At 38.0% G+C, this 14,087-nt stretch overlaps 1 protein-coding gene across 4 annotated transcripts in view; it reads left to right on the top strand.

Annotated features, from left to right (window-relative positions):
* LOC129358717 (spectrin beta chain, non-erythrocytic 4-like) overlaps positions 1-14,087 on the top strand; it is a 77,936-nt gene that overhangs the window by 51,051 nt on the left and 12,798 nt on the right. For all 4 annotated transcript variants that reach the window (XM_055027811.1, XM_055027812.1, XM_055027813.1 and 1 more), the window contains 11 exons: positions 2,810-3,073; positions 4,441-4,665; positions 5,369-5,458; positions 6,396-6,674; positions 7,682-7,812; positions 8,565-8,769; positions 9,531-9,776; positions 11,034-11,168; positions 12,269-12,513; positions 13,335-13,473; positions 13,983-14,067. In XM_055027811.1, coding sequence (XP_054883786.1) covers positions 2,810-3,073; positions 4,441-4,665; positions 5,369-5,458; positions 6,396-6,674; positions 7,682-7,812; positions 8,565-8,769; positions 9,531-9,776; positions 11,034-11,168; positions 12,269-12,513; positions 13,335-13,473; positions 13,983-14,067 — 2,044 coding nt within the window. The remainder of the gene's footprint in view (positions 1-2,809; positions 3,074-4,440; positions 4,666-5,368; positions 5,459-6,395; positions 6,675-7,681; positions 7,813-8,564; positions 8,770-9,530; positions 9,777-11,033; positions 11,169-12,268; positions 12,514-13,334; positions 13,474-13,982; positions 14,068-14,087) is intronic.

A 14,087-nucleotide genomic window follows, 5' to 3' on the forward strand; every position in this document is an offset into this window, starting at 1 on the left:
GGCGGGGCTATGTCCAATTGGACGGAGCAGAATGGTTGTCATGGATATTAAAGGATTTCTCAAACATGCGTGAAGCTAACCAAGCAACTCTGCAGGTGTATTTTTGACTAAGGAATAACTTTATAACATGATGAAAAGCTAAAAAAAAAATTTGATTTTACATAATGCTCCTCCTTTAAAGAGAGTGAGGCCCAATTTAAAGGCATTAAATTACAAAGTCAGATTTCACATGTAGCACTTTTAAACAACTGAAGTTGCCTGATTGTGCACAATACTGCCTCTGTGATAGTTGTTGCAAAATCAGTGGGAAAGAGTTGTGTCTCCATAGAAGAGGGTTTTCCTCTTGGCAGCAGGATCTGAGTGGATGATTAGTACAGCAGAGGCTCCCAGCCTGAGCATGGCAGCTGCAGCAGCAGCTCGGAGCGGTGGGTGAAGCTGCTGCAGCCCACGCTGCGCTCCCATTCACTGCTGCAGATGCCCGCAAAAAGCACAACAACACAATGAAAGCTGACGTAACACACTCGCACTGGGACTTACAGGGATGTAGGGTGTGTAAATGCAGGTTTACAGTTGAATACATTAACTTTGATGCTGTTGATGCTTCTGTTGATGTGCTCAGATTAAGCACTAATATTCCGGCTGAATTGGCTCCTAAAGACATTATTTCCCTGCAGTTGGAGCAGTGCTGTATGTGGACAGTGTTGTCCGCTGTGGATGATGAGTCACAGCGCTGGTCTGAATCTACCCCCCTGCTAAGCTCCAAATGTTTGAAAACTTTCTCTCTTTCCCACTGAAATTGATAAAAATAATAATTTTAGCTTGATTTAAAGGGAATCTATCATTTATTTTCCAGGCATGTAGAGTGACATTTTACCTCGCTGCAAAAACACAAAGTCGTACCAAAGTACTGTGACTGATAAGTAACTTTTCGGAAATATAGAGGAGCTTGTTTTAAGTCAATAATTTCTTAATATTAATGAAAAGTTACTAATTCCATTGGTAGATTATTTCACTTGAAAAATGTGTAAGTGAAATAATCTGCGAATAGATCTGATGTTTAATCAATACTTGTGGTGGATGCTCCTACCACCAACACACAGTGTTAGTATTTATTTTCTTTTTATATTAGTAACAGTTATGTTAGTTATTTCATTTAGACATATATGTTCTAATGGGTGCACACTTTAGTTAATATCTGTCTGAATGGTTTATTTATATTAGTTTTTGTTTGAGGTGCTGCTGACAAACCATCTGGAGGAGGGACCAGGAACAAACCATTTTCTAAGTGACTGAAGGGGGAGACATGTTTTCAAGTTGATTTGAATTAGTTAATTTCTTCACTTAAATATTCACTTATTATTTGTGCTAAGTTAAAGTTTGTTTTGCTTTATTTGTTTTATAGAATACTTTGGTTAATTTTGTATTTGTTTGTTCTTTTGTTATGTTGTGCCTCCCTCATGTGGTAGCTTTAGGAAACTCCACCCCTATTTAAGCAGCCTTTTGTTCTTTGTTGGTAGGTCAGTTCTGTTTTGTTTGGTTAGAGTTCAGTTGACCTCAGTTAAGTTAGTTTCAAATTTGTTATTCTTTCTTTTTGTATGTAATTGTTTCTTGTTTATCATTTTTTGAAGAATTAAATTTACATTTTTTTATATTTTGAACACCTTTTTTGTCCTCTTTTGGAAGTTGGTCCTTCACAATACTATAATATAATTATTGACTCAAAGCAAGCGCATATCTTTATGAAAAGCTACTTATAAGTCAATTTTGTCTTTTTTCAAGTGTACGAAGATATTGAACCAAAATTACTCGGTAAGCTAACTGTTCCACCCGCAAACACCAGTTTGGGTTCATGTGAACTCTGGTGCGGTTTGAATGCATATGTGAACGCCAAGCGCACCAGTTCAATCCAAAAGCAGGAAGTGGATTACAGTGCAGGGGATTCTGGGTAAATAAAACTAAAACAAACAGTAGAAATGGCTAAAAGTCTTTAGCTAAAGACTGAAAGAAATCCTCCAACCACTACAATTTGACATTACTCCATCTTTGTTTGCATTTTGTGGAGAAGGAAGTTGCTCTCAGTGTCTTTTTCAGAGGTTTTTGGGTCATTTCCCTCGGTGGTTCATGGTGTAGCGCCCCCACAGGCGAGGAAGGGAAAGGGTTGCTAAAAGGGTTTGGATTATTGAAGTTTGAAAGTGAAACACAGCAGCTGAAAATGTAACAAATGTTGAAATTTTGATCTTAAATCAAACTACAATCTGTGAAAACAGTCTGATTCTTTCATTTAGGTTTGTTTTTTGCTACTTTCTTCTTATTGATGTTCACTTGCCTAAGAGTCTGATATATTTTACTTGTTTTACTTTCTTTTTAATAATTTGACATACATATAGTAGCTGTACTATTAATTATGTAAGAGGCTGAAGATATTTTCTTTATTTTCTACACCTTTTTCCCTCTGAAGCTCATATAAAACACATTGGTTCTGCTGGATTGGTCTAAATTAAACAGGACACGGATTTTAGTGCAGGCGGGGTTTAATGAAAAATAAATGAAGTGAAGCAGGTGAATGTAAAGAATGATGGTCCATCTGTTCATCTGATGGGGGTGGGGTTCAAAAGGAGCAGAAGTCTGAAAAAGATGGGGGTGACGATGTCGTCTGCACATCATTATGATTGAACACCACGAAGAAAATGTTTGGTGATGTGATGAAATCCAAAAAAATGTCTTTTAACATTTTCCACCTAGAATGAGTTAAAAATAACATTTTCCCATCTTTATTTCTGTAACACCTCTTTTCGTCTCGTCCATCCAGGAAGGGCAGCAGCTGATGAAGGAGAAGCCGGAGCTGAGCCCGGTGGTCCGGAAGAAGCTGGAGGAGATCCGGGAGTGCTGGCTGGACCTGGAGAGCACCACTCAGGCCAAAGCTCGCCAGCTGTTTGAGGCCAACAAGGCGGACCTGCTGGTTCAGAGCTACGAAAGCCTGGACCAGCGGTTGGGACAGCTGGAGGGGCAGCTGGCCTACGTGGACCAGGGTCAGGACCTCACCACCGTCAACAAGCAGCTCAAGAAACTACAGGTACGTGGAAATTTATGGCTTCCTAGTGACCTTGAAACTCAAAATGAACTGGTTTCTATCAACAGTTAAAGGGGCTTGTTTGTCAGATATTTTCCTAATGAATTAAAAAAATGTATTTTTAAAAGTAGGGAAGAGAGAAATGAAACACATTCCCAACATAGAGTTAGCTGCACTAACCCTAAAGGACTCATTATGAACATTAATTCTGCTATTGTTAAAGCGGTACAACACAATATTTAGCTATAACTAATGCTAGAGCGCTACAACACATTATTTAGCTATAGCTAATGCTAGAGCGCTACAACACAATATTTAGCTATAGCTAATGCTAGAGCGCTACAACACATTATTTAGCTATAGCTAATGCTAGAGCGCTACAACACATTATTTAGCTATAGCTAATGCTAGAGTGCTACAACACAATATTTAGCTATAGCTAATGCTAGAGCGCTACAACACATTATTTAGCTATAGCTAATGCTAGAGTGCTACAACACAATATTTAGCTATAGCTAATGCTAGAGCGCTACAACACATTATTTAGCTATAGCTAATGCTAGAGCACTACAACACAATATTTAGCTATAGCTAATGCTAGAGCGCTATAACACAATATTTAGCTATAGCTAATGCTAGAGCGCTATAACACATTATTTAGCTACAGCTAATGCTAGAGCGCTACAACACAATATTTAGCTATAGCTAATGCTAGAGCGCTACAACACAATATTTAGCTATAGCTAATGCTAGAGCGCTATAACACAGTATTTAGTGAATGCTAATGCTAAATTGATAAATTTGACCACTTTGTATCAATGCCACATCTGTTACAACATAGTATTATTGTAACTATATGTAATTACTTTTTAAAAGTAACTTGCCCAACACCAATATGCACATTGTAATAAAATAATGACAGTGAAATTAGTAGATCTGTTTATGTCATGCTATGCACATTAAACCCTTTTTACTGACTTGTCATCCCTAAACTTTTTAAAGTTCTGTTGGTCCCTGCAGATTTCTGCCACACTGGTTATCTGGAGGCTTTTAAACAGAACTTCCTCTTTCTTTTCTTTATCTTTTCACCTGGCGTCTCCTACTCTGCTGCTTACACCTTCCTTTGGCACTTGCACTGCTTTACATCGCCATCTTAACTCCAAATCTAACTCCATTACCCAGAATCCATCCTGCTAAGTGGTACAGTAACCTTCATCACACCTCACGTCCATCAGCCATATATCATTTTGCTGAATTTTGGTCACATTTGTTTTGCATTTTTAGAAAAAGTGGCACAAAAATGGTCGATTTCTGTTAAAATAACAACCATCCTACTGGTCCATCTTCCTCTCCTTCTTTCTCTTTGTCAGACCATGGAGACCCAGATGGAGGATTGGTATAAGGAGGTGGGGCAGCTCCAGGTCCAGACGGCCTCCATCCCGCAGCAGACGCAGATCCAGGGCACGGTGGTGGAGCGGCAGGCCGCCGTGGAGACCAGGATGGCCCGGCTCATCGAGCCGTTAAAGGAGAGGCGGCGCCTTCTCCTGGCGTCTAAGGAGGTCCATCAAGTTGGGCGAGACCTGGAGGACGAGATTGTGAGTAGGAGACCCCGCGAAGAGAATCGCACAGACCGATAAGGACATGGGAACAAAATTAGGACTGCTACTGCTTCACTGTGTGATTACATTGAGATAATTTCACATTATTATAAAGATCAAACCATCATGACTTAATAAAAAACTTTTAGTTTTTTATTAGCATCACATTGTCTATGAGATTAACTAAATGTGTTACTGTAATGTACAAGTTCATGGGAAACTCCAATTTATTGCTCTATTTCTCCTCACATTTGATAATTATTGGACACCGCTGCAAACTTCTTTTTTTTTTTTTGCAGATGGTTTTTATCTTTATTTATTATTATCCGACTTAAATGACATAAAATTTTCATAATTACAAAGACATACAAAAAGAAATAAAGATTCCCTCCCTGGAAGTATTTCTATTAATTAGCTGACGATACGGATCGTGCTTCCAGAACAGACTCTGCTGGGGTTGATAGGTAACAGGCGGAGTTCCACTAGGGTTGCTAGGTCATAACAAAGCGCCTGTGAATTTACACTCTGGAGGTTTTCTAACGGCTCGTTTTACATCAAAAGAACTAATTTATTTCAAGAAATGTCTGGATGTTTTTTTAAAACATTGTTTTTAGAAGCAGGTGAAGTATGAAAGTACAAAAAGTATAAAAATGTGAATTTTGCCTAAATGTTTTCTGTCCTCTTTTGTTTGTTGCTTTAGTTGTGGGTCCAGGAGCGCCTCCCTCTGGCCATGAACCAGGAGCACGGCTCATCGCTGCAAGCCGTCCAGCAGCTCATGAAGAAGAACCAGGTAGAAAACTGGATCTTGTTATTATTCAGACTTCATAGAGCTTTTCTGTCCTCATTGATGCACCTGAAAATATTTAAAAATCTTACTTTTTAATTAATACATCAAATATTTTATGACATAATAAACTATCACTAAACTAGGCCAATCTACAGCGTACATGAGTAGCAAATACACATATTGATATTTACTGTTATATGTCAATTGGAAGGTTGCAAAAAGCAATAAATCAATCAATCGCATAATAAATTAAGCCAAACTCAATAATTCTTATTTGCATGATTTATCTTTTTTTTTCTTTCCATCCAAAACTTGGATAACAAAATTTGAAGGATAATTTAGTTTATTTATTTTGGATATTTGAAATTCTTCCAGTTTCATTAGAATTTAAAATTTATTGATCTTTGTTCTTGCATCATTATGTAATTACCATGAAATTACTTGAAAATAATCTCAATACAACAATATTATCATTTATCACAATAACATCTGGCACAATTTATCATACATAAAAAAAGTGATTAACTTTATGTTAGTCATAATGTTCATGATTATTATTTTTCCACTGAATTTAACATTATTGTACATAATTACAAAAACCTGAAGTGAAACATATTTCATTGCAGAGCATGATTTATTTGGAGAGAGGAAGTCTTTTATTTTGAAGAATGCTCAACAGGATCCGGTTTGTCTTTTGTTGTCCTGCCTTCTGCTGTTTTTTTGGTTGCTAGGATACGAACAGCTGTTGCCGTTGCTTGTTCAATAAAAACTGAACAGAAAATGTTCAGCAAAAGCATCTGAGCATCCATTCGCCATGTATTAGAAGTAGAGTAGTTTGCTTCATTTCTGGGTCTGATTTTCTGAATTTCTTATGTGAATTTATGTCAAGTCATCACAGATGCATAAATCCTAAAGTGAACAGTTTACTGTGTGGCTGCAGACACTGCAGAGGGAGCTGGAGGGCCACAGGAGCAGGATAGAAGACGTCCTGGAGAGGGCAGGGATCATCGCCACCATCAGGAGCCCACAGGCCGACTGCGTCAGGGCGGGCCACGACCAGCTGGCCCAGCTGTGGGCCCTGCTGTGGGCCGAGACGGAGCGCAGGCAGCTGGTTCTGGACGCCATGTACCAGGCCCAGCAGTACTACTTCGACACGGCGGAGGTGGAGGCCTGGCTGAGCGAGCAGGAGCTGCACATGATGAACGAGGAGAAGGGAAAGGTGCATCGGTTGACGCTTTACTGGAATATAAATGTTTGAGAGTCAGAGGCCGCAGTTCCAAAAATTTGATTGCGTAATTTGACATTTAAAAATTGATGGAATATTGCCAGTTTGGAAAAAAAAATTTTTTTTTGATAATTTTTGCGATTAGGATGAAATGGGTCTTTTTTGGGCCATATCAAAATTGAATTAATTTGCAAAACTTCAATGAAAACATTTTTTTTTCACCTGATCAACTGCCAATGTTGCCTCCTGCCGCGTTTCTATTGACTTTAAAATTGCACAATTTGGAATTTGGAAAATAAACGTCCTTAATGGAAATACGGCATTTAAAAAAAACAAAACTAAATAAACTAAAGAGTTTAATAGGAAGAGTTGGTTTATTTTGGCTATATCAAAATTACTGTATTTTAATAGAAACACTTTTTTCGTGTCACATGATCATCAACAGGAAGTTACTACTGGTGGAAACGACAAAGAAGACACTACAGGAAATGTTTGGAGAATGATGGTGCTGCTTGTTTTTAATGACGTTTGGTTTTAACTTCATTTCTAGGAAACATTTGCGACATTAGTGGAATATATACTAAGTTTTGTGCTCACTTGTACATTTTGTAAAATTGCACAACTTAACATTTAAAAAATACATTTTCTTAATGGAAGAGCACTAATATAGGATGAGGTAGTTCTGATCATTTGTAATATATATTTTATTTTTTCACAAAACATCAATGGAAACAGTTTTTTCGCATCACACGAGTCACATGATCAACAAACGCATGTTATTACTGCAAAGAAGCCGACCGGAAGTGGTAGAAGGATGATGGCGGGGCAGGTTTTTTAATAAATTATCGTGAGAACAAATCTAAGGGCGTGAGATTTTTTTATTGCATTTCCTATTTAATGGAAATGCTGCTGTTGCGAAATTGAGTTTTTTCAAGATTAGCAGAATATAGACAAAAGTTTTGCAACCGTTTGTAATGGAAACTTCTGTGTTTTGACTTCAGGACGAGCCGAGCACGCTGCAGCTGCTGAAGAAACATCTGCTGCTGGAGCAAACCATCGAGGATTACGCTGAGACCATCGGCCTGCTGTCGCAGCAATGCCGCCAGCTGCTGGAGATGGGACATCCAGACAGGTGAGCTCAATAACACATAATCTGACAGATTATCTCCCATCACAACCAGTTAGAGCAGCGACGTCCCAACGTTCAACCGCATGGGCCAAAACTGTCAGGTTGAAAGTAACTGATGACAGAAAACATTGATATTTTTGCCTCATTTAATTTAAATTTATTTTCCCTTTGGGATCAGTAAAGTATTTGTGAATTTGATTATTATTATTATTTTACATTATTTTTTGCAAAACATTTCCCTTTTACCTGGTCATCTATAAGCAAAACAGTATTTTAAATTAAATATATTAAAAAAATAAATTAATATTGTGTATAGTATATGTAATGTATCTGTACATAAATTATATATTTATACATAAAGTAAATATAAAATGCACATTACATTTTTATATATATAAATATAAATGAAAGATATTACATTTCTAAAAGTATGCTTTCACAGTAATAATAATAATACTTTTGGATAAACATTGTCTGATTTCATCAGAACAGGAGCTTCATGTTATTATTGAGTTGTAAACATCCTGAATATTGACTGTTAGACTTTGTCTGAATTTGTTTGTGTGAATTCTCGATGTGAGTCACTCATTATATGAAAAGCTTCTTGTTTATTTATCTTAATTTATGTTTGCATTGAAATGAGTAAAACGTTTTATTATCCCTATTTACTAACAAACTGAATTTACATCGTTTGATAAAAGTTTGCTCCACTGGACATTAAGGGATTTAAAGTGCCTTTGTGCTTTCGCCCACAGCGAACAGATCAGCAAGCGTCAGTCGCAGATCGACCGTCTGTACGTGTCTCTGAAGGACCTGGTGGAGGAGAGGAAGAGCCGCCTGGAGCAGCAGTACTGGCTGTACCAGCTCAACAGGGAGGTGGACGAGCTGGAGCAGTGGATCGCCCAGAGGGAAGTGGTGGCCAGCTCGCCTGAACTGGGCCAGGACTTTGAGCACGTCTCCGTGAGTTTGCTTTTCACAAGTCTGAGGATGAGGCGGACATTTTGAATCATTTTTCTATATGTGTATTTATTAAAGTTAATAAAGTGAACCTCTGAACGTTACAGCGCTGGCAGACAGCAGTGTATATCGTTCCTAACTGTGGCTAAAGCTGCTGCTGGCTGACTTACTTGGCTTAAATTTTATTTGTGTATAAAATCTGTATAACTATTTATATGCCTTTTACGTTGGTCATAATCAGTGTATTTAATAATTTGGCCAATTTACATTGGCCTACTTTGTCTTTGTTTGTGATTTTTTTTTTTAGTAATCCAACAGTTTCATTTATTGTAGCTTATTTAGTTATTCCTTATTAGGATTTTTTATTTGTTGTTTCAATGTGAAACATCTGCGTAGTTATAGATCTATTTATTTATGTGACTGGTGAGTATAGTTATTTATCTTGAAGTTACCTAGTTATCTAGGTGTCAGTGGGTTTGTTTGTTTTTTATTTTAACTATATATTTTAACAGTTGTATGTGTTGCATGTTTTCTTTATTATTTTTGCTTTTATTTATTTGTTAGTTTATTATTAATGGAGTTATTCTCCACAGCACTTCGGCATCCATCCTGTAAATATGTCATGCTTTGCTTACTTCCTCTCTTAGTCCCAACTTTATATGTCTTGCTATAACAATAATAAAATGTCTTAGTTAATAAACACTTGGTAATTATCATATGACAGATAAAAACAATAGTTTGTTTCATTTTTTGAATGTTTCCAGGTCCTCCAGGAAAAGTTTACAGAGTTTGCATCGGAGACAGGAAGTGTGGGACAGGAGCGCGTGACGGCCGTCAATCAGATGGTGGACGAGCTCATCGACTACGGCCACTCTGAGGCCGCCACCATCGCCGAGTGGAAGGACGGGGTCAACGAGGCCTGGGCCGACCTGCTGGAGCTCATGGAGACCCGAGCGCAGATGCTCGCCGCTTCTCACCAGCTGCACAAGTTCTTCTCCGACTGCAAAGAGGTAAAACAAAGACAGCAGCTGAGTTTCCGTTTCAAATCTGTTTAAGTCTTTGTCGATGTTTTGTTTTCATAATTGTGGTGTCTCCGTTAAATAAGGAATGTAGTTAAAGTTACACAACAACTCATTACATGCAGTTGCATGAAATACATTCATAATTCAGCGTTCATCATCTATCAGCTAATCAGAGGAGACGTTTGCGTCTTATTTAGGTGTGTGAGCGTCAAGCCCTCTGAGTTGTTGGAGCAGATATGTTTTGGGGAAATTGTAGTCGGCCATTTTATATTAGAGTTATGGGTTTAACATGCTTGAATGACATAAAAACATCTTTTGAACTTTGTGATGCAGTGAGAGCTCTGGAGGATCCAGAAAAAAACAAAAAGAAACCATCATCCTCTTATATCTTCCTCTCGTCTTCTTTGGCGTTTCTGCCAGTAGTAACTTCCTGCTATTGACTCCTGTGATTCCAAAAAGGTTTCCATTGCAGTTTTTCCAAATAAATCTATTTTGATACAACCAAGCAACCACTTACGGCAAAAGGTTTATCAGAAAATGTGACTGTTTTTGTTGTTTTTTTGACTTGTGGTCAATGGAAACACAGTATGTTAGTAGACGATTAAATCAAAAACAGAAAAATATAAATCAACCACCTCAACAATTTAACATTTTACTAACAAAATCCAAACACAAATTGATAGAAATGAACTCTGGTCCGCCTACAAACATCGCGCTCGGTTTTGATGAAGTGAACTCTGGTACAGTTAGAAAGCATATGGGAACACCTAGTGTACTGGAGACTGCTCCAAAAGCAGGAAGTGGACTACAGCACAAGGCATTCTGGGTAAACACAACCAAAACTAATGGCTTAGGCTAGCACTAGCAGTAAAAATGGCTCATGGTCTTTACCATGAAGTTGCCACCACTTCACTTCTGTTTAAGTTTTGTAAAACAGGAAGTTGCACTCTGTTCTTCTCCAGAGGTTTTTATGTTGTTTCCTTCAATAGTTCTTTGGACAGCGACACCACAGGTGAGGAGGGGAATCTGTTTTTCAATTAGTTTGGACCTGTTGTCAGTTTGTATTGTGAAAGGGAACCACAGCAGCTGGAAACGTAACAAAAGCTGCAACTTTGATCAAACTGATTCTACTGGCTACATATGAAAACAGGCTTAATAAAATTACTAATTGTTTGATTCTAAAGTGTATAAAGTCTTTATTATTTTTTCTTTCAGAATATTTACATAATATTTCTTAATTTGCAGATCTTGGCCCAGATTGAGGATAAGCACCGGCGGCTCCCAGAGGTCCGGGCTCGGCAGGGCGGCACGTCCAACACCAGCACGCTGCAGAGGCTCCTGCAGAGCTTCGAGCAGGACATCCAGCTGCTGGTCACTCAGGTACAGCAGACACACGCTGCCTGTTCCTGCATCTATGCGCTCCACATCTGGAAACTGGCGGCAGGTTTTACATCGTTTCTTGTTTGACTTTTTAACCTTGATTTGCAAAGAGAAAGTCGGACTTACTAAAAGTTAAACACAAACTCTTCTCTAAATTTACCATATTCCAGGGAGAAGCTCTGCAGTACTTACACCAAATTATTGGTTCCTCTTGGTTAAAAACAATCACTGGAATAACTTGAATGATCTGCCAGTGGAACTAGAACTTATCCATCAATATTAAGGAATTATTTATTGAAAATAAACTGCTTTTTGCTCCAACGTTACTTAAGTTAGTTTTGTCTTAATTCAAGTGAATAAAGAAACTAAACTAGGTCAGATTTTATGTTTTAAACATGTGGCTGAAAAATGTTATTTTTTTAACCAAAGACTTTTTGCGAATACATTTTGTTCCTTAAAAATGGAAAAATGTTCCTATAAAATCTTTGATTCAGAGATTGTAGCTTTTGTTTAAGACTAATTTATTATTGAAATGAACACTTTTTTCAAACCTGCGGTTCTTTTATGTTACAAATTACTTTTGTACGTCACCAACACAAACATTGCCGAGTATGTTGGATGTTTGGTTGAGTTCCCAGTAGAAATATTGAAATAAGACAAAACTAACTTACAAGTGACTTTTCAACAAGAAACATCAGCTTGTTTTAGGTCAATAACCTAAAACTCCAACGTTACAAATCGATGGAAAACGTTCCAGTTCATAATCAACTGTGACTGTATATATATAGAATATATCTTTCTGAAAACTTACTTTTCAGTTATTTTTCTCTTATTTCAAGTGTAATAAGATATTTGTGCTAGAAAGTAGACCAAAAATTAAAAATACTTGGTCAGATTTTGTGTTTTTACAGTTCTGGGAAAACAACCAAATTACTGTGAAAGAGCCTGCAGTGCAGAGGAAGTGATTAATTTTCCTGAGGACTAATGGAAAAGCGCAGCTGCTCTGTGCAGAGCCCCAACATGTCCTGATCGGCTGCGCTCGCTGTGTCAACCTGAGCTCCGACCCGGGCCGTTTACTCATCGCCGCGTCATTTCCCCAGGTGCGTCAGCTGCAGGAGAGCGCGGCCCAGCTGAGGACGGTGTACGCGGGCGAGAAGGCCGAAGCCATCGCTTGCCGTGAGCACGAAGTGATGCAGTGCTGGAAGGAGCTGGTGACTTCCTGCGAAGAGTGCCGGCTGCAGATCACCACAGAAACGGACAAGCTGAGGTTCTTCAGCATGGTCCGGGATCAGATCATGTGGATGGAGTCCATCGTCTGTCAGATCGGCACCGGAGAGAAACCCAGGTGTGCAGAAAAGTCCAACAGCTGGAGGTTTATTTTCATAATTCTTTGTTTTTTTTTCCCTCACAGTTATGTAACCTTGAGGGGAAAAAAAATGGCAGATTAAATAACTGGGCTTCAGCTTATTACTAATGCAATAACCAGAGAAAAAAACTGGCAGAGAAGAAATTTACCCCAGAAAATGATCAGAGTTGAACTTCCTGGTGGGAGGAGGCTGAGCACCTGATTGGTTCAGTTATCCAAAGCCAATCAGAGGTTAGCATGCTGAATATTTAGCTTCAAGCTCAAAATTAAGCTTCGAACTAGCTCTGAGGTAAATATTTAACTTCAAGCTGAATATTTAGCTCATTAACTCTTGATTGACTTAGTTATTAAAAGCCAATGAAGAGTTAGCAAGCTAAATATTTAGCTTCAAAAGAGAAATTCAGCTTGAAGCTAAATATTTGGTTTCCCAGTGAATCTGCAGCAGCAGTAACTGCACCATTTAAATAATGGTTTTATTTTGATAGTCCACATCCTGTAATTGGTGCGTAAAATTGTGTATTAGATAAATATGTAAATGTAAACTAAATCTTCAGCCTGCTAATTCAATATTTATGTTAAAGCTACATTTTTTATCATTGTCATTGAGTTGACATGGTGAAAATGTGATTTTGAAAAATAAACCCCCATTTTTTCTTTTGTAACTTGATAGCTGACCCAAATTATGTTTAAACTGAGATGCAATGTTTAGTTCTGAATAAATATCCACTTGTCAAAAGGCTTAGAGCAACATGGTGGCCTGTCAATGCAGAGCAGATGTGATGGTTCTGCGGTTCCTGCAGGGACGTGTCGTCGGTGGAGGTGTTGATGAACTACCACCAGAGCCTGAAGAGCGAAGTGGAGGCGCGCAGCCACAGCACGCTGGAGTGCATCGAAATGGGAAAAATGCTGCTGGCTGCCAGAAACCCTGCAGCTGAGGAGGTGAGATTACAGATTACGCAAGCGGACGTCAGTGAAATGATGCAGCGAAATCAGACGAGATGGCATTTTTTATGTGTTAAATTGCAAAAGTTTTATTTTGCAAGTGAAATATTTAGTTTCAATATTTGGCTAGTAAGCTAAATATTGAATAAGCAATATTTAGTTTGCTAACTAAAATTCTGTGAGTTATTTCCATACATATCTAGTATTCAAGTTAAATATTTTGCTCCAAACAAAATACTTAGCTCAGAGCTACCTAAATATTTTAATATTTAATTTGAAAATAAATATTTAACTGACAAGCTAACTATTTAGGTTGAAGCTAAATAGTAAGTTAGAAATAAAAATACTTAATAACAAAGCATTTTTTTTTAACTCCCAATTTCTGAGAGAAGCTTATTGATTCCAATTACTGCCGCTAATTAGATTTAATCTGGTTGATTGGAAGTAAATACTAACATTTTCCAAAAATGAGCTGTAGAGATTTCTAATTCTAATTCTAATTTTAGATCAAGGAGAAGCTAGAAAAGGTGATTGCGAAGCAGCGTGAGCTTTCAGAGAAGTGGGACAAACACTGGGAGTTCCTCCAGCAACGTGAGCTCAAACATCAATCG

This window comes from Poeciliopsis prolifica, unplaced genomic scaffold, assembly GCF_027474105.1.
Source record: "Poeciliopsis prolifica strain line A6 unplaced genomic scaffold, Auburn_PproV2 SCAFFOLD004, whole genome shotgun sequence".
In the NCBI taxonomy this organism is placed as follows: domain Eukaryota; kingdom Metazoa; phylum Chordata; class Actinopteri; order Cyprinodontiformes; family Poeciliidae; genus Poeciliopsis; species Poeciliopsis prolifica.